Source organism: Poeciliopsis prolifica, unplaced genomic scaffold (genome assembly GCF_027474105.1).
Source record: "Poeciliopsis prolifica strain line A6 unplaced genomic scaffold, Auburn_PproV2 SCAFFOLD015, whole genome shotgun sequence".
Classification (NCBI taxonomy): Eukaryota; Metazoa; Chordata; class Actinopteri; order Cyprinodontiformes; family Poeciliidae; genus Poeciliopsis; species Poeciliopsis prolifica.
The window spans coordinates 7788954-7816934 of record NW_026562390.1 but is presented as its reverse complement, the minus strand read 5'-3'; the positions used below and the strand labels follow the sequence as shown (position 1 = coordinate 7816934).

The window sequence follows — 27981 nt, the reverse complement described above, 5'->3', positions numbered from 1 at the left end:
GTACCGTTTTAGCGGATGACAGACGCAGTGCTTACATACTTGCAGCGGACGCAGATTCGTCTCCTCTCAACTCGACGCTTATTGGGGGCTGCCCTGCGCTGAAGGCGTCAGCCAACGGAAACCATATAGTTTTTATATATATACATATATAAATATATATTTATACACACACACACACACACACACACACACACACACACACACAAATGGAAGAAATTAAATAGCCCCACAGACAGTAAGCTGTGAGGCAACAAACCGCCGCTGCACTTTCCTGAAGGATGGAAACGGCTTTCTGGGCATCGCTGTCGCAGTTACTCGAAGGATACGCCGCGTTTGAAGACGTTTTCTTCAGAGGATAACCTGGATAACCTTACACGAAATGTCATAGCGCCTTAGCAGCTAGCACTTAGCTAGCTCGGTAACGGCTGGACGAGATGGAGATGGACCTATTTTTCCTCAGCAGCCGACCATGAACAGCTGGCTGGTTGGTAAAAAGGAGCACTTTTCCGGAGATGCTTTAACCTCCTGGGCGGTGTAATACACTTACATAACCGCTCTGTAGTTATCACCAGCTGGCTTGTGTTGGCGAACAAATGGGAAATTTCCCCTAAAAGAATCTCACATCATCACCACAAGTGAAAGAGGTATTGCGTGCATATTTTTTTTGACTCTGGATAAGTTTACACGAGGATCCGGGGATATAATATATCACTGCAACAAGCCAGCACATCACAGCGACAGGAGGGCCAGGACCACTTCTTCTTCCCTGCTGTCATTTCGACATCATGAGGAAGTTCTTTGATTCCCGTCGGGAGTTGGTGAGCTCCGGGCCTGGTTCTGGAGGAGGAGGAGGGGGCAGCAGCTCTGGGTCCAGTCACGCCGGAGGAAATTTCATTGGCAGAGCCTTCACTGTCGGGCGGCACCAAGTCACAGTGGAGGAGATCATTGCTGAAGGTGAGAGAGGGAGTCCACAGAACAGACAGATCGTGTCATTCAGGTCACTCTTTTCTGACAAAAATAAGAAGAATAACTTAATTATCTAAAATATTTAACATAGTGAATAACAGATGATTCATTCTGGGCTCATCAGAACAAAATCCAGACCTTTACTCCCCACCAAAGAGACTTTATGTCTTTAACAGTTGGGGATGAAAAACAATCATTCAGGGAGTAAGAAGCATTTTTTGTTTGCTTGCTTCATGCCGCCCCTCATGCCCTGCTGCCCTGAGCAGAAAGCCTGATAGGGGCTTGTGTGTTTTTCTCATTTTGAGACACTTAACACCACTACAACAGAACTATGTCTGCCACACAGGCATCACAAACATTTTAATTTATTGTACCTAAACAAAGCTCCTCACCGTTTCTCTTATCTTTACTCTGCTATTATGGTTCAAAGATGGATACTAGCAGGCGCCAGGCAGTTGCTTTATGCTCTCAAAATGAATGTTTACAGTAGCTACTGTCATTTTCACTCTAACAAGCAGCGGTAAGCAAATTGCAACCTAGAGTCATGAGGTGAAAATGCTGATGCTGGACTGTTGAAGCCTGTCTGGAGCTAGAAGGATAACACACCTTCCACACCCCCAAGTAGTTTAATTGTTTAGTCTGTGTAAATGCAGGAAAGCAAGAAAAGAACTAATGCACCCTCAAGGAATCAATTGCATAGAGGAAACATGGACTACATTTGCTGCTGTCAAACATTGTGCACCTGTCTACATATTCCTACTTCTGAGTCCATAAATTTAAATTTAACTCCATTGTTTTATGAAAGCCCTTTTTTAAAATGTTTTTTCATTCATTTTTTTTTTGTTATTTTTATTAATTTTGTTTGGCTAAATTGTGAAGTCAACTTTTGTTTCTTGTAATTGTGATCTGGAGATAAAGTTGGCATCATTGACTTAAACATTTCAGATCTGTAGTTCTCTCTTTTTTTATGAACTAAACACATTTTCCTTTTTTAGTGTGGTGTGTCTGGGCTCCATCTGATCAAGCATTTGAAAACAATTTTCCAAGGTTCCTATGATATGAGTCAGCTCAGCTAATCAGAATGTATATGTTTACCTTATTATGTGCATCACAATCTTATTTATATCCTCATCCGTCATCTGATATGCTCCATGCAGATCTGTCTGTGGTTGTCTGAAATTGATGAGAGTGTCGCAGCTAAACTCAGCAGAATGAATATGCGGCCTGAGCCGTACCAGATGGTTGGGCCTCACTGTAGGCCTCTACTTTAACCCTCCAGCAACGACATGACTAATAGATAACGCTATAAGGCAGCACCATGTGGTCCTGATCCTTCGTTCTGATGTAAAGGACAAACACTGACAGTTGTTTGACATAATGAGGCAAAAAAAAGGCTCATCTGCTAGAACAGAGATGCAGTCTGAAAGCTTTGATGTGCAACGTCATTGTGGAGTTGAGTACTTTGTAAATCTACTCTGAATTTTACATCTGTATCTAATGCTAATGATTTCCGTCTGCTTGTTATCATATCTGGTTGACGGTTTAATGTGACAACTCTTCTTTTTCATTTATTCTAGGTGGCTTTGCTATTGTGTTCCTGGTGAAAACAAACCAAGGGGTGCGTTGTGCCCTGAAGAGGATGTACGTCAACAATGAGCATGATCTGCAGGTGTGCAAGCAGGAAATTCAGATTATGGTGAGTGGTTTTGGACAAACGTTTTCATTGTTTGTTCTCATGCTTTGCTTTTTGTGGTTCGGGTAAAACCACACGTGAGAACAACAGGAAAAACAGAAGTGTTTATAAAGAGAAACCCATGCAGAATGCCTTCCTCGAGCAAGGTGCTGAATTTAGTACAAGCATGACAAACAAAAATTAACTGGTATTTAAGTTTTCAGACTACGATAACTTTGATTTTGGAAAAAAAAACAAAACACAACCAGTGTTATTGTATGAACACAAATATTTAAAACAAATGTATAAAAGAAAAATTATCTGGTGTTTTTATTTCAGAGGGAAAAGCAAATGTGGTTTTCTTTCTTGAATCATCTGACTGGCGTTTGTTGTCAGAGGGGAAGCAAAACTTTACAGCAGCACTTTCACTGCAGGAGTAGGAATTCTAGTTGTTTTGATGTAGGAACATTTTAAAAATGTTTTTTACATTTACACTGGTATAGCCCCTTACATGAATTAACACCCATTTGAAATTTTGTGTATTGGTGAAGCAAACAAATTATTAGCTATTTGTAGTAAACAAATCAAACTTTAACAATGTATGCTGCTCCAAACAGCTAATCATACAAGTACTTCAAATCAAACTGTAGAAGCTTCTTTTATTTTATACAGTCTCAAAATGATTTAAACCCTCCATTTGAAACACTTTGTGGAGTCTTTTTAGATGTCATGATCGAGTGCAGATGGGATACGAACATCTTCTGCCATTGTTCCTCAGTAACTTTATCTCAATCCTCATGGGGAAAAAATCTCCAGTTCATTAATCTTCTTTATTTTGCAAACTACAGATATATTGCTCAAATCCAATCAGAGATATTCAGTTGAGCTCATCAAACAACTATGATGGCTTTTCTAGTGTCTTCCACAATGTTTTCTTTCAGATCAGCACTAGCTTCCTCACAAACTGCACAGCAGCATGAGAATCTAGATTTTCTGATACCTATTTGAATCCATTTTGCCTTCGACACGCAAAGTCATAGAAAATGAAACGGTGCCAGAACATCACTGAGCCACTGCCATGCTTCCCTGTGACTTGTCAGGGTTTTCTTTAGCTTAAATGTCATACTTCCTCCCCCAGACTTAATACTAATCCAATGGCCACAAAGAATCTCAGATTTGATTCTTTCCTTCTAGAATTGCAAATTCTTTATTTTCTTTCTGGTCACTTGTGGAAATCGAAACCTCAATTGAACATTTTTGACCACCTGATGAATCTGATGGCACTTTTTGGACACTGTCCTTCCTCCTTTTTACTCCTTTGCCTTTAAACTTGAAAACTTTGCCTCTGCCTGTAGATTTATGTACATTCAGGGCTTTTGTTGTATGTTCTTGAAACTTCTTGAATGATTTTCTTGACTCAGCCATCCATCTAACACAAACGAACCATAACCATGAATAATGAGGGCTTTTGAGATGTTCTGCCTCAGAACACAAAAGGAAACTAGTAGGATTTCATGTTGACAGTAGATAAAATCCATGTAATATTGGTTAAGTATGTAAACTGTGTGGAATTTTTTATAGCACATGAAAACTTATTTTACCAATAAACCTTATTCAGATTTGGCGTCTAATAATCTTAGTTGTCCCTCTAAAAACAAGGACTATCTTTAATTTTTTTTTTTGCCTTATTTTTTGGTTTGTTTCTATTCTCAGGCTGACACTGGTAAAATGTTTTCTGTTTTCTCATGCACTAACTTCTGCACTATGGAATATTATAGCCTTGATGTCATGGCAAAAAGTTTGACTGAATGTTAATATTGGAAAGTCTGGAAGCCTTCTTTGAGTTTAGAGTCTACATAAGACTTTGTCTTCTTTGTGCTGAGGAACTCAGGAAGGAAGGAAGCAATGGACGCTGAGATTACAAACAAGCCAGATCCTATCAATCCATAATCTTCCAGTGGAATCATACATGTTGTTGGCCCATGATTGCTTTCTTAACCTCACAGGCTCTCTTAGTTTCGCTTCTCACTTTCACTTGTCTCACACACAAAGACGGTGGTTCACCTTCAGCAGGAGTACTTGAAATCTTTTTCATTACTTAATAGATTCCTGATTCCAGCTTCCTATTTCAGCTCCATTTGTAGGGAAAAGCCTCAAGCTGCATTGCATTACGTACTGACAGTTCAACTTAACCTGCAACTTTTGCAGAAAATAACTTTATGTTACATCATCAGTAATATTTCTATATTTGACAATAGAAAGCAGTTTATTCTTGCTGAGTTTTTCGGTGTAATCTTTGTGCATTGTAGTGTATTAATGATGGTGCATTTTTTTTTTTGTTATTCTTGCAGAAAGACTTTGTTGGCCACAAGAATATTGTTGGTTATCTGGACTCCAGTATCACGGCTATGGGATCCCGAGATGTATGGGAGGTTCTCATACTGATGGACTACTGCAAAGGTGAGGGTTGTGCTGGAATGCCTTTATCAATGAGAATCTATGGATTTAGATGCCTGCCAAGTTTGTTCACTGAGACATCATTATCCATTTTATTTACGGTGTGCAAGAAACTTGCATTATGATGACATTAGCATTATATCAGATGAAAATAGTCTTGTTTATCGCAATAATTTCTGGGACAATTTATTGTCCAGCAAAATTTGTTACTGTTACAGGCCTAAGTATTAGAGCAAAATATCCTATGGTTTGCTTTGTTACATTTTCAAGTATTATTTTACAGGAGGGCAGGTGGTTAATCTGATGAATCAGAGACTTCAAACTGGCTTCACAGAGTCCGAGGTGCTTCAGATCTTCTGTGACACCTGCGATGCCGTATCTCGCCTGCATCAGCGCAAGGCGCCTATCGTCCACAGAGACCTCAAGGTGAAATCTTTAGCTGCTTTCTAACAAGCCTTGTTTTTATTTTAAGTATTTAATCATTCTAACACAAACGCGACCCTGCGTCCGTTCTGCCCTGGAATAAAACACTTCTTGCAAAATGAAGTCTTAAATACAGTGAATGGTGGTTCTCTGAACTGTAATGTGTTAATACCCTGTAATGTACCACTGTGTGCTGCATATTGAAGAAGATGACATCCAGTGTAATTGTGTTAACCCAGCAGCAGCTCCTTCTGTGAATCACCCTGCTGAGACGTCCTTTGAAAAGCAGTGATAAGTATGTTGGTGTGAGAGGAAGCTTCGTTTAATTATTCATTCGTCTAATAGCAGAGGACAATGTAACTTGTTAGCATGCTTGAAATAACTTCACCTGCTGCAATTAGAGCCGTGTAGCTGCATTGATTTCAAATCCTAGTCTCTCAGTAGTTTTGAGCAAAATGGAAATACGACGTTTTCACTGTAGAAATGTAAAAAAACTTCACTTAATTTGTGAAGGGTTTGTTTTCACCGTTGCTTCAACCTTGTATGCTGTAATGTGAAGGTGACAGTAGTTTAATGTGATTGATTACTTTATCTTTTGAAGATATAACTATTACAGTTTTATAGGCCCGTTTCTGTTTTTCTCCCAAAACTACAATTGATGACATTCTAAGTATTTTCAAGTTTCATGTTGAAAAATTGTGTTAAAAATGAAGCATTTGCAGTAATATAATTATAACATTTTCAACTACTTGGAGAGCTCCAAGTTGTTGGAAGAGATGTGCTATATCTGGAAAGAAAATTAACAATCACTCCTCATCGGGTTTAGAAAATGTACTTGTTTTTGTGTGTGTGTGCTTAGTTTACTGTTTATCAATCGAGCTGAATGTTGGTAGATTCCACAGTCCTTCTAGAGAATCGGTACAATTTACTCAATGTTATCGCAGATGCCTGTTTTACCAAAGTAAAAGCCTTGTATCTGATTTTATCCTGGTGATTAATTGATGCTTCAAATCAATCCTTTGCTTGGAAACACTACTGTCTACAACAAAGCCTTTTCTGAAGATCTCTTAGTAAAATAATTGTTCACTCATTCACAGGTGGAGAACATCCTCTTGCATGACAAAGGTCATTACGTGCTGTGTGACTTTGGCAGCGCCACAAACAAGTTCCAAAACCCACAGACCGAAGGAGTAGCAGCAGTGGAGGAAGAAATCAAAAAGTTTGTGCCTTTTTAACATCTCAAGCTTTCTTTCATGAGTGCTTGTTGTAAATAATGTAACTCAATTGTTTTTTTACACAACCTTTAAAAGCCATGGAGAACAAAATGAACTTAGACACTATTTATTATTTATTTACTGGCTTCTAAAGACAATTATTTGCATTGGATTTTATGTTTGGGTATCAGATTAAATGATGCTGAATGCAAATTGCATTGTTTTAGATTTTATTTTGAAGTAATTTAAAAAAAACTATAATTTCCTTTCCCTTCTCAATGATTTTCTACTAAGTGTTGGTCAATCATATAAAAATACAAATTAAAAACTTTTAAGTTGTACTAATTTTAAAGAGACTATGTTTAAATTAACAATTTTTGTTATTGTTCGGACTCTTAACTTCACAACAACTAGAATCTGCAGTGTTTCATTGATGTAATATATAACTTGTATTGCGTATAGTCAAAGCCCTATGTTTACAGAATCTGTGGCACATAAAATATGATATTCCTACTATTTTTAATGTTTCGTCTTAGGTACACCACTTTATCATATCGTGCTCCAGAAATGGTGAACCTCTACAACAATAAGATTATAACTACAAAGGCTGATGTCTGGGTGAGTAGGATGAATATTATTTGTGACAATAACACCTTAATCACAATGTGATTGTATTTATTGTCAATCACAAATAAACCAATAACATCTACAAAGTTAGTACGAATCGCACTGATTTTATGAAATGACTATTACAGTTTTCTCAGCTTTTGGTGTTTCTGGACTCATCCATTTCTTTCTCCTGTCACTGGGTGTGCATGTGGTTTTTTTCTCCAGGCGCTGGGCTGTCTGCTGTACAAGTTGTGCTTCTTCACTCTCCCCTTTGGTGAAAGCCAGGTGGCCATCTGTGATGGCAGTTTCACTATTCCAGATAATTCCCGTTACTCTTACGATCTCCACTGCCTCATTCGTTAGTACCTGTCAGATAACATTCTTTGCTCTCTGCTTGGTCCAGATTTCTTGTTTGTCATTTAATTTCTGGAGAGTTTAATTTTTTCTACATTATGTGTCGTTAGGCTACATGCTGGAACCAGATCCTGATAAAAGACCGGATATCTATCAGGTGTCCTACTTTGCTTTTAAACTAGCTCAGCGAACTTGCCCTGTTCAGAACGTGAAGGTGAGTCTCTGTCTGTAACCAAGATATTTGATCAATTATGGAAAGAAATGGCAGTCTTAAAGGTATATTTCAGTATTTTTAACGTGGAAGTAAAAATGTTAAAATCAGGAGGATATTATCAGGGGGCATGCACAAAACTATCAACACAGCCACATTCCCAACATGCATCATGCTTGTGGCGCACAAAGCCGGGATGAACCTAACCCACACAAATACAAGCCACATGCATGCAATGCACTTCACACACAGAAACAAACAACAATGTTGCACCACAGACCTCATGGTGACTTCCTGATGCCACATGGTGCCCATGTGGCACACAAATATGCCACATGGGCTGGATGTGCATACTCCACAAAAACAGCGGCTCTGGTCAACACAAGGCCTAACATGCACAATGTTAGATTGCTGTTTAGCCTACTTTTTTACAAAGTAAAGGCAGGGAAGCAAAGCCACAGGAGGAGGACAGAGATTCCCAGTCCAGTAAGTCAAATAAATATGATATCTTAGTCAAAATCCAGAGTAATTGGTCCTGAAGTATGAGATGTAGCAAGACGAAGGAAGAGTTTTACTGACTTAAGACATCTCTAATGTCAAAATCATCTTCGCCATTATGTGATATATATAGAAGTAGATAATTATTTACACTACCATTCTCCTGTGGAAAACAAGATTATGTAAAGTGATTCAGCTTAAAGTTACTGCCTGATTTAAAAGTAAACATTGTAGCAAACTAAAAAATTGTAGCTGCTTAATCCACTCAATAAAGCTAAACATTTTTTAAATGTTTCTTTTACATCAGTATCCATTGCCAAGTGAAACACATTATAAAGATTAATTAAACAAAAACTGATATTAGAACACCTTTATTTCTGTTAATAATGATGATTTTCTGCCCATAACTAATTTTCGATTAGAATATTTACATCAGAATAAATACCATCTGCAATGATCTGTAGATTAACATTAGCAAAGTTAAATTTCAAACATTATTGAAACATTTTTTTTTCAATTCTATTTTTGAGGAATCTTAAGTGCTGTTTGGTTTTCATGATTGACCTTAAAAACCCAATGAGGTCAGTAAGTCAGTCATCTTAGAGAATCTCTGCAAGAGTCCACACAGCAACAACGTTTCAGCTTTATTTTTTACATTTCATTCAAAATTTGATGCACATTTCCTTGTCAATATTTTCTTCTTTCTTCACAAACTAGAATTCTCCGATTCCTTCCACACTTCCTGAGCCAATCAAAGCAAGTGAGGCTGCTGCAGCAAAGAAGAGCCAGACTAAGCCCAGGCAAGCATGACCTCATTACTCTGTAATACCCTTAAAGCTGTAGTGATACCACATTTTGTGGAACTAATTACTTACAGTCAGTATCACGATACCCATTAAATAATTATCTTAACAGTGTTTTTTCCACGATTAACGAGAAGGGAATTATGCTTCCTTTTGTCATCAGACTCACAGATCCAATTCCCACCACTGAAACCTCCATTACCCCTCGTCAGAGGCCCAAAGCCGTGCACACCCAGCCCGCTGCTGGCATCCTACCCATCCAGCCGGCTGCCCTCACCCCTCGCAAGCGAGCTAATCTCTCTGGTGCCGCAGCTCAGACTGTGGGTACGTATTTCACATTACTCTGTTTCTATCACCAGAAAAACAAAACTTTCTGATAAGAATGACATAAGTGCATGAATCCTACAGCATGTGTCAAGTGCAGCAGGTCTTAATAGGAACAGATGAAATACCCATGGTGATGGATTTGAAAATTAAAGTAGTTTAACTAAGCGTCTGCTTTTTTAAAATTCTGTATCACTGCTTCAGGTGATATCAGGTTTGAGTTATGAGCTTTTATTTAATGATATTATTCAGCCTCAAACCTTTTAATAAGATTCATGTTACTGTGAATTCAATTAAGTTTTATATGAAACTGTGTATGTTTATGTGTAGAATGGAAACTGATTGATGTGCTGTGTGTCACCCTGCAGGAGTCAGTTTAGACCTCTCCCAGCCAGCTGCAGCTCTCCAGTCACAGAAGGCACAGACGTCAGCTCAGCCGTTCATTCAAACACAAACCAACGCAAATCAGGCTGCTGCTCCACAGAAGCAGGTACAGACCGTGACTCAGGAAAACTTTCTTCTTTTTTTTTCTTGTGAAATGATGAATCATCTTCATTATCCCATCTGAAAATGTAGATAAAATTGTGGTTATTTAGTAAAAAGGCCTGGTTCTTCTTCAGGAGTATCATATCGTGTTACATATATTTGTGCATTAGACTGTGCAGCCGACTGCAGCTGCTGGAGCAGAGACGGCAGCCTCTGCAGCATCACAAGTGGCGAAAGCTGATGCTGCACCACAAGCACAGCCAACATCCCAGCAACAGGCCACGCCTTCTTCTTCTGTGGTTAGCGCCGCTCCTCCACAGGCAGCGCAGACTCCATCTAGCCCTGCCGCACCTCTGCGTCCAGCACGTCGCAAACAACCGGGTCAGACTCAGCCGCCGGACGCTCAACCCTCTCCGAGCAAGGCGTCTCCGGCACAACCAGAAGCAGCTACGCAGCAGGAGACACCAGCTCCAAGTCAGCCTGCTTCCGCTGAGACCAGCCAAAAATCAGCTCAGATCGTAAGAGGCCAAGCAACCTCTGACCTTCACGTCTTCTGTCCGTTTCCTGAAGTCAAATATGTAATAAAAATAATTCTGATCATTACGCATTTATTTCTCTTTCTCTATTGAGCAGACTCCACCTGAGACTCCAAAGACATCTGAGGACCGAGGTCACCAACGTGTGCCGAGTGATGCAGCATCAAATGGTGCTGCAGCTCCTGTCAGTGACTCCACACAGCTGCTGCAGGGGGATAATGAAAACATTGCTCTCAGCCAGTAAGTGCAACTTTTAAGAATTTAGAAATATTTTAAGTTGAAGATGTTAAATTTATTTTAAGATCATTCTGTGGATGATTATTTCATCTAACCGCTGCTCAAAATAATTCCAGATTGATTCCAAAAGGGTCCAGACATGTTTTGTTAGGTGAATTTTTATCACCAAAAACTGGTAACTAAAAGCGGATGTTGTCATATTTTTATTTTAAATACAAATGACATTCAGCCAGAAGAAAGGTTAATTACATTTGACTTTGTTTCTTCATTTCAATTAAAACATTGCAAGTCTCGCTGCTGGGTTTTTTAGAAAGGTAACGACTCAAACCATCTTCCTAGTCGGTCACGAACTCACAAATTCATTCAAATCTTTGATAAAAATAGCATTTTTATAAAACCTCAAATTTACTGTTTAAGAAATAATTTGACCAAACGCAAATTGTCTTATCTTTGTGGGAAGCATACAAAGCCAAAATAGTTTAAAATATTTGCCAAAAAATCCTAAAGTTATATTTACATTTCAAAATAAGTTAAAAGAACAAAGGAATCTAGATATCGAAGCATTTATACAACCTTAGGAATTGACAGAAAAACAATTTATTTGCATTCAATCACTATTGAAGCTGATTTGCATTCAAAAAATATATATGCATATATATTTTTTCTTTTAGATCACATGTATCTCTACCAAACACCACTGTTCAGCCGAGACTTTGCGATGCAGCTCAGGACCAAAACAAAGCTGCAGCCACTGTCCCTTCCTCTGGTTCCTCCAACACCCCCACACAGCCTGCATGGAACCCGTTTGATGACGACAACTTCTCCAGCTTCACAGCTGACGAATTCAAAGCTGATGACAAAAAGTCCTCAGGTAGAATGTAATATTTATTTTTTTAGCAAACATTTTAAAGATTTAGTTACACCATGAGTCACGGACAAGATGCATTGTGCTACAGAGGTGGAAAGAAAGCAAATATATCATTTAATAAAGGTTAGAATTAGTCTGAGTTTTTTTTGTCTTTTGTTGATGAATGAATGATAATTATTTTTTTAAAAGCAGACATGGTGTCAGATTCTGAGGTAACACCTTCTGAAGAGCTGATTCCAGGTCTGCAGGCCTCATCTGTGGAAAACATTTCTCAAGAAACTGGTATTTACAAATTCAGAGTTTTCCTACCTGCTTAGAATTCTAGCTGTGTATCTGTGAGACGCTTTAGTCATCATAACTCTTTGTTTTGCTGTAAAGTTGTTGTTTAGAGACAAGAGCTCAGAGTTTTTGGCTGAAAGTCAAACAAAATGGAGAATCCAGAAAGAAAACATATGAACCTGCACATGTTTCCCTTAACTATATACAGAACTCTATACTAATCACTTTGCGAAAGTTTGCATCTCAAAAATCTTTTGTCACAATGTTTAAATTTGTTAAAACTTAAGTCAAATTTATTTGCCGGTATTGTGTGTGAATTTTTTTTATTGAAACTTCTAATTTTACACAAATCTTCATGTCAAAGGGCTCAAAAATTGTATTTTATAAAAACAAGCGAAGGCTGCTTTTGTAAGCAAGCTAAATCATGATCAAGTTTATTTGTTCAACAACAAGGAAACTCAAAATGCTTCATATGAATTAAAACAAAAAAATAATGTAGTGGGAAAATAGAAAAGTTGCAATCCAGACTAATACTAATGACATTCTAGTTGTTATTAAAAAAAGGGAAGTTTAAACAAATAAGAAGTTTATATTTACACATCTAACTAGAAGATGAGTTACATAAAATCTATTAACAAGTCTGTTGTTTTAAGCAGTGCTGCCATTCTGATCACACAGATGGATACCATGATGACAAAATGAGCGATTTAAACTCCTCTATCATTTAAGCAGTACTGCACAATGAAAATACAACACTTTTTGGTCTCAGTTTGCAGAATCATCTGAATATTTAATTGGACATAATCTGTTATTACATGCCATACATGAACCTTTTTATCTCTGTCTCCTAGCTGAAAGGCCATCTGCTATTCTGGACTCAGGAGCCTCTCTTTTGGTTGTTCCAGATCCTTTCAATACTCTTGAACTGTCAGATGCTCCAGGTAAATGTCCATGTTTTTCTAGTGAAATATGAGAAAATAAGAATGTTTTTTATATCTTTATTTAAATATTTGAGAACTAACTACAACAACTGAGACATTTGCACAATAAGTATGAAGAGCTTCTAGATCTGAGTAAAAAGGAAACAAATATTGTTTCTAGATAATGGATAGGGGGCGCTGGCCCAAAAAAGGTTGAGAACCACTAGTTTAAATGATCCACCCATCCATTCGAACTCTGCCAATTTGATTTAATCTTAAGCACATTTCACATCTTTTTCTGAGCAGTTTGAATGAATTTGACATTGACCTACAAAGAACACAATATTTGTGCATAGGTTTTTCACTTTTTTCTTTTCTGGCCTTCAGAGAAGCTGATCGAAGGTCTCAAATCTCCTGACACATCTTCACTCATGCTTCCTGTTCTGCTGTCCTTGTCTGATCCTTTTGGAGGGTCTGTGGAGTCTGTGAAAGGTACAAGTCTTTTTTTTACCTGTTAAACATTTTTCAAACCAAAAAAGGCTGAAACAAAAAATCATTCAGGGCTGACTGCATTAAAAACAGAACAGGGTTAACCTGCAGCTCGATTCAACCCAAACAGACACAGTAATGTTATCAAGTGCAAACCTTCTTATCGCTATGTAAAGAAAGAGTGAAGGAATCAATAGTTTTATATTAACAGGAGGTGAAATGACATATGTGTGAAAGAACTGGCTTCAAATGAATCAACAGAATTTATAAACTGGCTTCTTTATTTATCTTTTTCCTAGTTTGTCTCTCTGCTGCCCCTGGTGGCCATATAGTTCCACATTATCACTTGTTATTCTATAAACGTTAAACATACAGCATAAAAACTGGACTTTTAACAGCTTATATCTTTTACAAGCATGTAAAATTATGAAACATATCAAAGTGAGAATTTAGATATTTTTTTAACTAGATGCCATTTTTGTGCCGATTTTTGGTTTGGTTTCTTGCCACCCGTCCCAGACCCTCTCACTGCAGATGATTCTCTCCTCGGGTCTCTCATCTCCGGACCACCCGCTGCACCGGGCAGCGCCGCCTCCTCTGCCTCCTCCGCTCCCACCTCCGCCACCTCTACTCTGGATGATTTCAGCCTGCTGTCTGGAGACTCAGTACAGCCGAAAGGGGGTAAAAAGCTCCTGCCTGTAAACATACTCTGCTTGGTGATGATTTAAAGTCACTCAGTGAAGTATCAATACCTTTGACAGATGTGCTCTGATATGCTTGTTTCTATCCTATAAAGAAAGAACTATTGATTCAGATTTTTTAAAGAGTAAACTATGAAGAAAGTAAGCAGTAACCTGGTATTGAATAATTTACAATATGTAGGTTCTCAGAGGTAGAAATGCATCAACACCAGTGGATTAGATGCCAATTGATGAGATGCTGCTTCTCTAGCCAAGTATTTTTGATTCCTAAGTGGGTTTAAAAAATCTGATAAATTATGTATATTGCAGTAATGCAATCTCACACCAAACAATGTAACCAAATCCAATCCTTTTTTGAAGAATATTTATTCAGTTAGGATTAAAGAAAGTCTTATTTTAGGATTTTTTTTGTTAGTTAACATAGTAATCCTTTGAAATAAGTGTACAGTAACTGTTTCTAATTTATGCTGGTTTGACGTTGATCAGAGTCTCTAGAACTTTTTATTTACAAATTAGTGATAATTTTTTTTAAATATGGGGTATAAAAACGATGCGATTCAGGCTCATAAATTTCAGCCAATGGTCACTGAGCTTAACGAGGAACCATCTTCTTCATGTGGAGGCGACTCTAAAGTGACAATGCAAAGTCTCTATAGCAACCATTAAACATCACCTACATAATTATATTTTTTAGTGTGTGAGGCTTGTTCTTTCCTACCATCACAAACACAAACATGTTGAGTTTGCTAAACTGTCCTGTAACTTTAGGTGAAACCATTTCTTTTTTTCAAATAAGTCTTAGAGTCTTTAAGATCATAATTCCACAACCATAAACACACCAGCACACACTCCCCATTGAGGATCATTTCGTCCTTTTCCTTCACGCGAGTTGGTTTGCTCAAATGACGGCAGAGTGCGCTTTCAGAGCATGCAGATAAGTTGTTCATTTCTCCTCTCACTGGAGGAATCGTTAATTTGACATGAGCAATCTTTAGACTTGATAAATTGTGCTTGAGGAGCACCTCCATCATGACACGAATTGACATCTCAATTCATTATATTCCCTCATAGATCTGAAGGGAGTAGGCTCGCTTCATGAGACCTTGAGTTCGAGTGTAATATCGACGCCAACCTTTTAGAAATGTTGATTGAACTGTTATGATTCCACTCTTGGGATTTTGGATCAAATAGAAAATTTCAGCAAACAGTGACATTTTTGCTCTATTTTGTCCTCCAGAACTAAATAATTTTTGAATTCAGACCAACAGCTTTACTAAACATCCTTCAATATTTTAATATCATTTATCATCGCACCTCCCTAACGGTAAAACTTTTTTGATTCACTCTTTCAAAGTCAGGGTATTTTTCTTCACATTAGAGTAATGATTCTCCCTATATAATGAGTTTTCAATCAGTTTAATCAAGTTTAAAGTCTTTAACGTAGCAGAGTGTTCCTGGGCTGTCAGGAGTCGTCTATAAAATTGTGCTGTCTCTCTCAAATTAAAAACTGCACAGCTGGGGTTATCAGTTCTTGGCTGCAGAACAAAAGTATTTAAATGGTGTTGACTCTGCCAACTCTGAATCACAGCCTGACTGTGTGCAGCAGCTGACTCCGGTTGCAAATCACCAATTCCCTCTCATAATGTGCCGTCAGACGTAATTTTTATGTTTACAGAGCAGCAGATCTATTTGTCTTAAAAAGCCTGGATTCAGTGCATCATTTTAGAGAAAGAAGGAATTTTTTTTGTAATTGCTGTGCATATTTATATGTGGAGGAGGCATCATTATGCTGCTGGAGTAATAAAACATCATCCCAGTGGCCCTCTACATTATATTGTTTTCCTTCAAACGTTTCCCTGTTGATCTGAGCTTTATTTATCATCTTCAGACTCGTCTCTCTTGATCTCGGACTTTGAGGCCCAGTCGGCCAGTGCGGAGGCTGCAAAAGAGGACGACTTTGATCCTATTCCCGTCACAGGGCGAAAGAATTCCCAAGGTACGCCATTAAAGTTTTTTATTCTTAGAAAGCCTTATGTGGCTGAAGTCATCTTTGAAATGAAATAGGTCAAATAAAAACGTAGGGATGCAATTTTTGGAAAAGCTGTAGCTGTAAATGGGTAAAAAAAATTTATTCTTCCTTCTTCTCCCTCCTTCCTTTTTGACTGTTTTCCTTGCCTGTTGTGACTCCCACCCCTGTGCTTCCCTCCAACCACACCTCTGTTTGCCCGTACTCGTCTCGTTCCCCTCCCCTTGTCTCTTCGGCCAGTTTCAGGAGGCCACTCGCGCAGTAACAGTGGTGGTTCTGAATCCAGCCTGCCCAGCTTGGCCCGCTCCCTGATGCTGGTGGACCAGCTCATCGACTTGTAGATGGCCCCCCCTTCCTCCTTCATAGAAGCTGTATCTCTGGATAATAGTCCGGCATAGCATAACAACAATCAGCCGTGTAGACGTAGATAGCTCCCTGCACCCCTCCCTGACTTCCTCCCTTCATTTTAGAAACATCCCTCACCTGTCAGCATTTCTTCATTCCTACTTTTCTTTCATCGATAGCAGCATCCGCCATCTCTTCGTCTCTCATCTTCACACTAACATTTCAGCTTTGTTCTAGTCGCCAGGCATTATGTATGATCCACCGAGAACGAGCAGCCAGTTCACCGTCCATTTTAAACACTAGTCATGATACTTTTTTTTTTTTTTGTCAATCAGGATAAAAGTTATCAGTTTATTTGAAGAATACCGCATTTTGTCTAATAGCAAACAAAAAAAGATAATTGTCGTAATGTGAAATAGCCATAGTTTTAAGTGGTTGTAGTTCTTGTGCACAAGTGAATTTGTCGTGGTTTGCCTTCCTAGATTTTCCTCCCTGAGTTTATTTGCACAGAAAAAAAAACACATGAAAAATTTTGCTGAACGTTCATTCAGATGAGGTTTATTTGAATTAACAAAGCCAAACATCTCTGAATCTGATGTCATATAGCCTGATTTGCACACAGATGCATAAATGTTAGACTTGTTTGAGCTGAGGGATGGAAGATCTGTACGACTTTAAAGCTGCATGAAAAACAGAAACATGAATCATTACTCACGACGTTAAAGTGCCATAGAGTAACCCGAAAAGTGACAAGAACAACAAAGCAAAGACAAAGCACGACACACTCCATAATTATTGACTCCCTTAGTAATGATTTTGATTTAAAAAGTTCTCAAATAAATATGTTTCTTCCTTCCTGCCTGTGAAGTGGAAAGTTTAGCTTGAGTACCTGGCTTATTTGCCACACACCCAGTCGTATTAAACGTTTAATTGTTGCTCTGACTGCAATTAGCATGTTCTGCTTACTGGGATCAAACATTTAAAAAATCTACGATGAATATCTTGGCCATACTGTTTGGAGTTTATTAAGACAGCAATTTTCTGATTTGAACATTAGAAGATCAAGATGCATTTTGTCCCATTTGAATAGCTTGTTTTCTTGTCTTTCCCATTATTAAAAGTAGTAACATTTTTGCCTCTTGCCACTCTATCATCATTTCACCTGAGTAAAACGAAAACATGTATTACCAATCAAAATCTCAGAGGTACGATGACAATATTAAAGTATAAACTACAAATATTGGTTGAGATGCCATTTTTTGTCATTAAATATACTTTACTCTCTTGGGATATTTCGCTCACTAAAAAACTCAAATTTAAAGTTGGACTTTTCAAAAATTTTTCTGTTGGGATCATGCTACTGCAGTAAAATATTTAGGGCTGAAACGATTCCTCAAGTGATTGGAGTGCCTCGATGAAAATCTGTCTCGAAGCTTCGTTAATTTATGTTTTATTATTCAGTGCACCATATTCCGGTGAGGTTATTACTTGCGTTGCGAAGCACTCTCATTTCTGCCTGAGTTGTTGACGAAGCTAAATATAAGCAGCATAACGTCCAGTTTTCAAGTTCAGCCTGGAAAGATTTTCATGATAACATATGAGTCTTTGTCGTTTTTCAGGGACAAATAAGCATCCTTAAAATGACTGGCGCGATGCCTGGAGTAGGGCAGCTTTTCTCCTCCCGGAGCTGCTGCCTAGTGGCCAGTTCAGAGCGAACAGCGGGGAAGACCGCTTACCTGTATTTATGCAGGTGAGCGGATAGACTGAACACTGTTGGCGGCTGAGCTTTAGATGATTAACCTAAGTGCAGCTTTACGGACGAATCAAAAAATTTATTTACATATCATCTCGGTCTCAACAAATGTGTGGCGGAGCGCATAGCGGCGGCATGTAGCTGGTAGATGTTTCTGTGTGTGACAAACGGAGTCAAATAATGTCGCTAACAAGAAAACAAAAGCTATAAATGTCTGGGCAAGGTGAGAGTTAATTTATTAAAACAACTGAAGATGTACACAGAAACGAAAAGCTGGAGTACAGACATTTTTCATAAGTGTATTTGCCTCTTTATTATTTCACTGAATATAATTTTTGTATAAATTTTCTTCAGGTCAACTTAGAAAGTGAGCTGTTATTGTTATGAGTTAATTTTCGAAACTACAGAAAAGTTATTGTTTTACAAGCTCAAATGTAAAAAACTGGAGTGATGTTAATATCTGATAGTAATACTGCTGTTATGTTAGATTTACCAATGTTTTATTTTATCTTTATTTTAATCCGATTACTCGATTAATCGTAAGAGTAATTGGCAGATTACGCGATTACTAAAATATTCGTTTACAACAGCCCTAAACATATAAATTAATTTTCATCTTTACCAGACATGCCAACATTTGTACACGGTGCTGTACATCAGGCCACTCAGTATGAATAATATTTGCTCTTGTCTTTTCCACTTTGCTTTTTTTAAGATGAAGATTTTAAGTTGTTTTCCTGAAGGAAGGTCATGTTGGAACTAACTCAGAAGTCAGTGTGTCTATAGCAGCGTGCCATCTCTATAGAAATGCATGAAATCTTGATAATAATGTGATAAACTAACAATAATAGGACCTAGCAGATAAAAAGTAGCAAATATAAATATACACACTTTCCAATCATTTCATGGCACTGACAGAAATCTCATTAGACGAATATTTTTCACACACTCGCTCTTTTGTTTTCGCACATTTAGTCCACATTGTCCAATCCCTCCTACATTCCTCACATTTGTTTACTCCTTATTTATGTAAATAGATTTCTGCAGACTCTTATCCAGACCGTATATATGAAGTCATTGTCATAAAGCTTTACATGTGGAAGACATATTGCTTTATGTGTGAATCTGATGTACATGTCATATATATACAGATATATATATGACATTGTTTTCTTGTTAATACATGTTAATATGAATAGAGTGTTAGAGATTGAATGTAAGAAATAAATATTAGTCTATATTAAAAATCTATATATGATTCTTAACATCATAATTGTTCGATAATGTTAAAGAGTATCTGAAAATGTCATTCCTCTGTGCAGACATGTGATCTTTTTATTTTTCTTCTTGGTTATAAATGCTCTGAAACAGTTAAAATGTATAGATGCTAACCATGGTCTCCGTCCAGCCTGGAAGATTTGGCCCGAACCCGTGTCTTATCCCACTCAAGTTAAAAAAAAAAGTGAATCTGTTGTGTCTGTTCTCATGGACAGGTGGACGATTATATTTTTTATTCAAAGCAGAAAGTGTACAGAGGGGGAGTTTAATTGTGAGAATTTTTGGCCCCATTTCATTAGATTTTTTTTTTTTGTGCTTTTTCTTGGCTCATTTTAGTGATCACAGGATTCATATCAAAAAGCATGGCAGTGTTGTTGAATGTTACAATCCCATGCGCTGGTATACAGTGTTCTGATAAGTGTGCGTGTGTGGACTCTGAAGTGTTTTTTTCCAGTAGTCTTCTTGTGTTGTTGTTTGTTTGCTGCAGAAATGGCATTTGGTCAGTTTGTCCTTAAATCTCCTCTGAAAGCACAGACCCCTTCCCTCCTCCTAAATTCTCTCAGGTGGTCAGAGCTGCATCTCCTGCAGCTCGCTGACCTACTGCTCTCCCGTTCTCCGGAAGTATGTGTTTATTTTTACAGTTTACAGAAACAACGCTCGTCTTGTATTTTATGTCTTCGGGGCTCTGTGGAGTGTGGCAGTCTGAAGGTCCAGCTCTCTGGCTGAAGTCTGATTATCACGCAGCATTATGAACATTACTGAAGGTCAGAACTGTATAGATGTTTCTGTAGGATAAAATAAATGGTCTCATGCTTGTGATACATGATTACAATGAAAATGGCTACTTTCACTTGTTTATTATTTTATTTTAAAAACAGAATTAAAAAAGCACAAGTTTTATTTTTGGAGAAAGAGATTTAGAATTATCCATATTTTATGTAAATAAAGTGCCCAAGTTTAACAAGTTAGTTGGCCATATTTCAACAATCCACGTGCAATATTATTTTAAATATAGCTAGCATTTAAAGGGGAGCTATTATGCAAAACTCACATGTTCCAAGTTTCCGTTTTTTTTTTTTTTTTTTTTTTTAATGGCTACAACTGCTTCTAAAAACCAAGAGCTCAAGAAAACCGGCTAATGTTCTTTGGTGTCTGGAAAATGAGCCTCCTGATTTTTACATTCGAGTCACATTCAACAAACGCTGTGCTGTTGCCCAGTGAAGCCCAGCATGTCACATAGCGACCCGACTGGAGCTCCAGCACATTTGATGAGCTGGTTTTACCGCTGAACGCGCCGTGCAATGGCTGCTGAAAAAGACACGTTTTTTGTTGTCAACCAAATCACTTGATGCGTTCTTGTTGGTTGTGCAGGAGGCTCTACTTCTGCTTTTCAAAGCTGTATGGTTGTATAATTGCGCATCTGTTTGTAGGCATTTTCACAAGAGTTAGAGGGCATGACCAGCAGCAGCATATACATGAATTTAATGTGACAAGAGGCCCTAAAACAGCTCGTTCTGAAAGGAGTTCAAAATAGAAAGAACCTGACACCATACTAAAATCTCATAATTTAAGAATCACTTTGTATGAAAAAATTTAACAAACATATTTTGTGCAACCCATAGGCCTATCCCAACCTGCTCAAGGAAGCATAATAGATCTCCTTTAAGTGACAAGCGTAGGAATATCAAGCCCAGAATCTAAAGTTTGTGCCAAAAGGATACAGTATGGAGTGAGCTACTGAGTTGTTAATAACATTTCCCTTATGGTGCAGAAGATTTGAGTAAAAAACAATCACAAGAAGCCATCTTAAAAGCCTTGTTATATTTAGCGGTGTTGCAGCATGTGCAGTTTTGAGGCTTAATATACCCAATGATCCCGTTTCTGAACTTCCTGCTGAACGTCAGTCATCTGCAGTTACTGTCTGAACCTATGCAAGTCCCCAAGCTTTTTCCCTGTAAGCGTTAGTGTGCTGTTGTATTTACTAAAGCCAAGCAAGGCAAGTAGCTGGTGAGAAACAGAAGCCCCAGATTTGTTTTTTTTCTGTCATTTTCCCCAAAATGAAAACAGTCAGCTATGTGACATTATCAAGTGTTTTTGAGATGCCTCCTTGTCACTATGACCCAACCCTGCGTCAGAGCTGTGATACTGTGTGCTCCTATTTTTGTGAGATAATTTAAGAATTATAAAGGGATGGCTAATAAAGTACAAATGTGAATGTTGACTTTTTGACTATTGATTCTTGCATTTCTCAAACACTGTTGGTCTGTGTTTCAGATTTCAGAGCTTGGTAGATTTATTCATACCCCTTGAACTTTTCCACATTTTGTCACTTTACAACCATAAACCTCAACCTTGGATTGGGATCTTATGTCATGGAGCAACATAAAGTAGACCCTATACACTACATGATGTGGTTTCCATAAATTAATTTCAGATTGTGTTTATCGAAATGAGCATCTCATCTGAAGAGGTACTCTCTTCAGATGAGATCACAGCGTTGCACGCATGAACCTAATCAAGTTACGTGAGTTTTCTCAAGTGCTTTACTACGGATTTACAAGTTGGAGAAAAAGAATACCAACACCGCTTTCTGTAAGACTTTCTGTAAGACATTACACTCCTCTCCTGTTCTTGAACCCAAGCACTTTGTTGTTCATTCTCTCCTTCTGTTTTGCTGTGAATGTGTTCAAATTGCGCAGATTAAATGTCAGCCCGTGTGTAATGTCAAACCTTCGTTGGTAAATGTGCAATCTGAGGCCGTTTAAGCTCAGATTTAGTTGACTTGACTTCCAGACTCGCTTGGTTTTGCTGGCCAGCTTTCTTTTTTGAAATTATAATATTTTCTCCAGTTATGAGCTGGTTGTCCAAAAGCTGTTCATGTGCTCCCAGATGTCCACCTTCTCAATTCTGCAAATCACTCTGAGAATTTCCTGACTTTGACTGAGTGTTTCACTTTACATTCAGCTCTTCTGTTGTGACTTAAATGTAGAGCTTCCTCACTGGTGGGTGTCGCCTATTTAGGTGCAGAAGTGGTTTTGCTTTGTTGTTACATTAGCGCAGAACGTTAGCTAGTTTTAGCTCTGTCTCTCAAACTAATGCCTGTTCATTATGGTGTTACGCTCAGGTTTGCATATCTCTTTAAATTTCCTCAAGATCCTCCCTGGATTCTGCTGGTGTGGTAATGGCACCCTCTGCTGACACTACTTTAGGTAGATATGGAAATGTCTACTTCCTCTATGTTGCTGGATTGAAGACAAGATTTTTCCCTGTGTGCAGCTGCAGTGAATAAATCATAATCTTGCTCCAACCTTGGCCAGTTTTCTTCCACTTTTGGAAAATGAGAGAATCAGGTTGTTGAAATTCAACAGCTTGTGTGGCTCTGCCTTTGTAGTTGTACTGGAACTTCTGGGCCAAATGATTTGCTGGGTTTCTTTGACGGGAGTCTGCAGATTAATTTAACATCATGTTTATTGACGGAAGCAGGAAAATATAAAATCACAATGTTTGAATGTCTGTTAGAGTATTTTTTCAGCAGCTTTTAACAATTATAGCTCAAAATGTTCCATTGGATTTTAGTCTAGACTTTGACTGGGCCACTCCAACACTTGAATATTAAACCATCGCATGGTCGTTCTGTGTTTTCATCTTCCTCCTGGAAGGTGAAACTCTTGACATCGAATACACATTTACATGTTGGATAGAAAGAAAGATTAAGATCCCATCTGACCAGCGCTCCTTCTTTCGAGAAACACTGTCCATGTCCAGTCCGTCTGTTTATCTGGACAGCCATGTCTTGGTTGTATTGACGTCGAGGCATTTCACCTCAGCTTTTAAATTGAACAGTGCTGCATAAAAAATTCAAAGCTTGTGATAATGTTTTATCATACTAACCTGCTTTATTAAACCCATGCACAGCATCCACACTCACTGATGGGAGCAATAAAATTTGCTTTTATTCATCCCACTGTATTTTATTTTGTATGAGAAAAAGAGACATAACACTTTTCAGATTTTTGTGCATGAAACATTTTAAAAGACAAGTATACTTTTCCCTCCACATCAGAAAAATATGCACTGCTTTGTTTATGTTTATGGCTGTAATGTTAACAAAATTAAATTGTTACAGGGGTGTGAATATTTTCACAACCACTCTGTTTAACTCAGATTTCTTTTGGAAGATTGAGAACTTTTGTGTGCATAACTGTGTGAAGTTGTGCTCTTCTTTATATATATATATATATATATATATATATATATATATATATATATATATATATATATATATATATATATATATATATATATATATATATATATATATATATATATACATATATATATATAGTTTTTTTTCTTTGCAGTTTGAAAATAATTGTATTATTTTATTTCTTTGAGAGAATTTTTGTTGTTGGACAAAGATGAAAAACAGTTTAAATATTGTCACATTACTCACAATCTGCTTGGATTGTCCTGTAAATCTACACAGGTAAGACTCTGAATGTGCAGTGTTTGTGTCACAGTTAAAAGTTGTGTGAAGCAGCTTGGACCTCAGTTCAATATTAATAAGTTAAATTATCAATTAAATACTCAGTAAATTTGTGTTCAGCTTTTCTTTGAAATTTATGTGAAAATGTTTGTGATGAGTTGAATCCTTCAGATTTTTTAAAAATCACAACATTTATTTGTATTTATCTGTTTTGTGTTTTTCTTGCAAGATTCTTTTTGTTTCTAGTTTAGGGATTCTTTAAGAAACAATGTAAGTTGAGCAAAACTTTCAGAGAATAGAATCTCACTTTTCTCTCTGTTATTGCGCACACAGACCTGCAGAGGGAGCTCTTCAAACTTCACTCTGCTCAGTCTGCAGCTCCTGCGCAGAAGATCCGTCAAAGCTCTGCTGCATGTGTCCCCAACAAACACATGTTGCTGTCAGACGAATGTGGCGCTCAGCCCCGCCCTGCACACATTCCCTGCTCCCACCGTCATTTCATACCTGTTAACCCTCCTCCAAGCAGTGCCATCGTCTCTGATGTCTTCCAGCTGGCCCCGTTTAAACCGCAAAGGAAAGAAAGCGGGACAGCATGCAGAGTCTCCGCCTTTTCCGCATCCCATAATTCTGCTGTAGCATCAGATGTTTTCCTGCAGGCACCGTTTGGGAAGCGGCAGGAAACCAACAGAGCTGCTCCTGCTAACACTCACACATTCATGTCCGGGACTCAGCAAGTGAGAAACAGCACAAAGTGTCACCCTGTCGCCCTCTTGCACACGGAGACCCCTCTGCTCCAGCAGCCCGTGGCAGTGCACCGAGTCGTCTCCAGGATCGGTCGGCAGGCCGCCGTGGGCTCAGTGGCAGTGGGCCCTCTGCATTCCTGGACCATTGTGGGAAAAGCTGTGGATGACCCATTCACCGCGGCACCTTTTCAGCCCAGATGCTCCCCAGGGAAGCCTTAGTTTTATTAGTGTGTCTTTAAAAAATGCCAAAATGTAGTTCAGCTGCAGTATGACTGAAATCCCACATGTAAGTTCGACATTGTTTCAAGGTTAAGGCTCTACCTCAGTCATCTCATTTGCTTTCAGTCACCATATCAAGTCTTCATGAACAGTTTCAACTTAATTTATCGATTAAATATTCATATAAAAGTAATTAATCAATGTTCCAGAGCAAAGGTTTGCATGCAGTTTTCCCTTTTCCACACATAGTCAGAATTATACATTCAGGCTCAAATATGTAGGTATTTATAATCCCAAAATAAAAACTAATATAATTGTCTTCAAAGAGTCATTGTAGCTACTGATGGCTGTGTGAAGGAAGGATCTCCTGTAGCAGTCTGTGTTACAGGTCGTCTCAAGAAACCTCTGACTGAAGACTTATATAATATGGAGAAAACCTAGAAGCTTAATGTCATTCTGCGCTAACCATCAAAATCCATTAGTGATGTGTGTTGGGCATCTTTATCCTCTTGGAACAACCAGTTTTGTGTATATTTTAACCATCATATCTAAACTGTCATTTTTATATTTTTACATAAAAGCAAAGTTAAATAACAACCCAGGAACCTCAGAGGTACAAAGTAAAAGATACTTTTGAGTCACAGTGACTCAAATTTAACATCAACATGGATTCAGTCTGTCAAGAAAATAAGAACCATCTACTCTAAAATTTTTATATTTCAGTTTGACTCGCTGCATAACTGCAGCTGCCCTCATGGGAAAGCCAAATGCTTTGTGGGAAAAAGCTGAGTGGTTTGGCCAAAATGATATAAAATGTCAAGAAGAGACTTCCAAAGCTTGTACGAACTGTAAAACAAGGCGGTGGCAGCGTCATGGCCAGGGGCATTTCTCAATTACACATCTGTTCTTTATGTAAAAACTTAATGCATCACAGGGACCATCCCAGTGTATAACTCAAGAACTTCCAGCAAAAAGTGGTCAGAAATCCAGACAAAACTATTCCAGAGATTTGTTGACATCCACAAAAACATGACTTCCTTGTAATTTGCTCATTCATTTATACAAACGACAGTGGGCCTAATATCTGGGCCAATATCTCTCATTTTAATCAGAAAAAAGCTGTAAATTTGAAGCTTTTCCAGGCAAGTCTTGCTTCTGTGAAACAGTGTTGTTGTATCTTGTACTATTGGTCCAGTCCCCAAAAAGAAGTTAATCACTATAAGGCCCAAGTTAAGATGACCTCCGTTTTCACGGGGAGTGAATGTTGATATTTTCTATCACTTTTTTATCCAACTAAGAAGTTTTACTTGGATTTAGAGGAATCCAGCTTTTGGTGCTTCGTGCCAGAAACCATCAGTTTCTTGGCAGCCCGAAGGATTTGCTTGTCGGCTCATGCTTTAAGCCCATTAAATCTCTCCTGTTGTTTACACATAAACTGCAGATTATGCTTTTATTATCGGTATTAGGAGATTTTCCAAATGTTTGTAGTTTCCCTGTCGATATTCAGTACGAGAGCTGTAAGTTACCATGTCACTGCCAGCCATATGCACAATTCTTTTTTTAAAAGCACTTTTTAAAATATATATTTTCCAAAAATCTCAGCAGCTCAGCAGAGACTTGGATGTTGTCAGTGTTTAATTATCCTAATCCCAGTTTACAGGCTAAATAGATAAACGGGCATAAAACACAGTTTAGTGTGTGTTTTGTAACTTTTCTGTCTACTCTGTGAACTAAGTTTCATAAATTTGGTTTTTCAGCATATCACAGATTAGATTCTTTATGTGATAAAACATTAAATATAAGGCTTCTGAATGGGTTATATTTTTTGAATGGGTTTTTGCTCAGGCTTAAGATTCCTGGATGTGTACACTGTATCACCTGCTCAACTAATACGGGGTAAAAAACCAAGGAAAGTTAAATGTTTCATCAGCCTAATATAGTTTTAAAAGCTCCATGTTCTGGATCTGTTGTTTTATTTTTATGTGTTTTATGTCTTAAAACAATCAAAAGTGGGTGTACACTTTTAATATAAATCTCTGAATGTAAATCATCTTCATTTTACCCACAGTTTTATCCTGTCCTTCATTTTTGCCTTTTTTCGCTTCTCATCAGGCGATCCATGCAGGCGTCAATGGAAACAGCTTTTTTCAAATTTAATCCCAGTTTAGGATTAAGCACCAGTGTTATAAAAAAAACTCAACATTATATGATTACTCTTATTTTGTCTTGAGAGGCGTCCAGTTTTTTAAGAGTAACATTGACGTATCTGCCTTGATGGACATGTAACTTTTTATTTTGAGGTGATGCTATTAATAAACAGATGTGGCAAAATTGTTCCAGAGTGATATAAAAGTGTTTTCTTATGGGTTTTTTGTTGTTGTTTTTTTCTGCTTTACTGGAAAATAAAAAAATCTTTAAAAAAAAATTCTGTGCTATTAAAAATTGTCCAGACTAAATGCAAATATTATCACTTTTTGCTAACATGTGGTAGCAAAAAAATCAACAAAGTGTTGAACAATCGAATGAGGCCTAAACAATTCACAGTTGGATTAGTCAGAGAAAATATCTTAGCACCAGGGTTCTGCTGCCAGACGTCTTACCTTCTGGAGAATCTGTTTCTTCTTTTATGTGTTTTGTTTTTTGGACACGAGCTGCTTCTTTGTTTCTCATCATTTCAATGTTCTCAACAGAGTTCATACGGACGTTTCCACTGCTGCCGATGTTGAGCAAGCTTTAAGTATATTAAATATTGATAATAAGGACATTTGCTAAAATGTACGGCAAAGTTCGGAGAGGACATTTGTGTCGTTATTAAAACTTTTGGAACATTTTAAGGGGATATATTTCATTGTCTGAGTGCAAGCTAAGTTTGTGTCAGCACAATTGCGTATTTTTTATTTTTTTTTGTATAAAAGCTATATCTCAAAGTTTTTATTTTTGGTCAAAAAATCTCTTTTTAGGATCTTTTTATTGTCTTGTTTTGATTTTTAAAGAATGAAGTCTCCTGAGGTAAAATGGAAAGAAACGACTGATCCAAGTGTCCCCTACACTCAGTAAATCATGAGTACTTTTAGTCTAGATTAA

General features: G+C 37.8%; 1 protein-coding gene across 4 annotated transcripts; it reads left to right on the top strand.

Annotated features, from left to right (window-relative positions):
• The first annotated feature begins 183 nt into the window (after positions 1-183).
• On the top strand, positions 184-27231 carry LOC129366462 (AP2-associated protein kinase 1-like). Of its 4 annotated transcripts, none has more exons than XM_055040332.1 (20): positions 184-954; positions 2544-2662; positions 4990-5098; positions 5379-5521; positions 6616-6737; positions 7269-7350; positions 7567-7699; positions 7806-7909; positions 9122-9204; positions 9371-9531; positions 9900-10021; positions 10188-10535; positions 10651-10793; positions 11462-11661; positions 11851-11940; positions 12789-12878; positions 13245-13349; positions 13866-14027; positions 15936-16043; positions 24269-27231. In XM_055040332.1, exons 1-20 carry the CDS (start codon positions 786-788, stop codon positions 24895-24897), a joined length of 3222 nt encoding a protein of 1073 aa, XP_054896307.1. In that variant the 5' UTR covers positions 184-785; the 3' UTR covers positions 24898-27231. The 4 variants fall into 4 exon arrangements, with proteins under 4 accessions (XP_054896307.1, XP_054896306.1, XP_054896309.1 ...); XM_055040331.1 differs by having other exon boundaries at positions 11848-11940; XM_055040334.1 differs by lacking the exon at positions 24269-27231 and adding an exon at positions 16314-21670.
• The last annotated feature ends 750 nt before the right edge of the window (positions 27232-27981 follow it).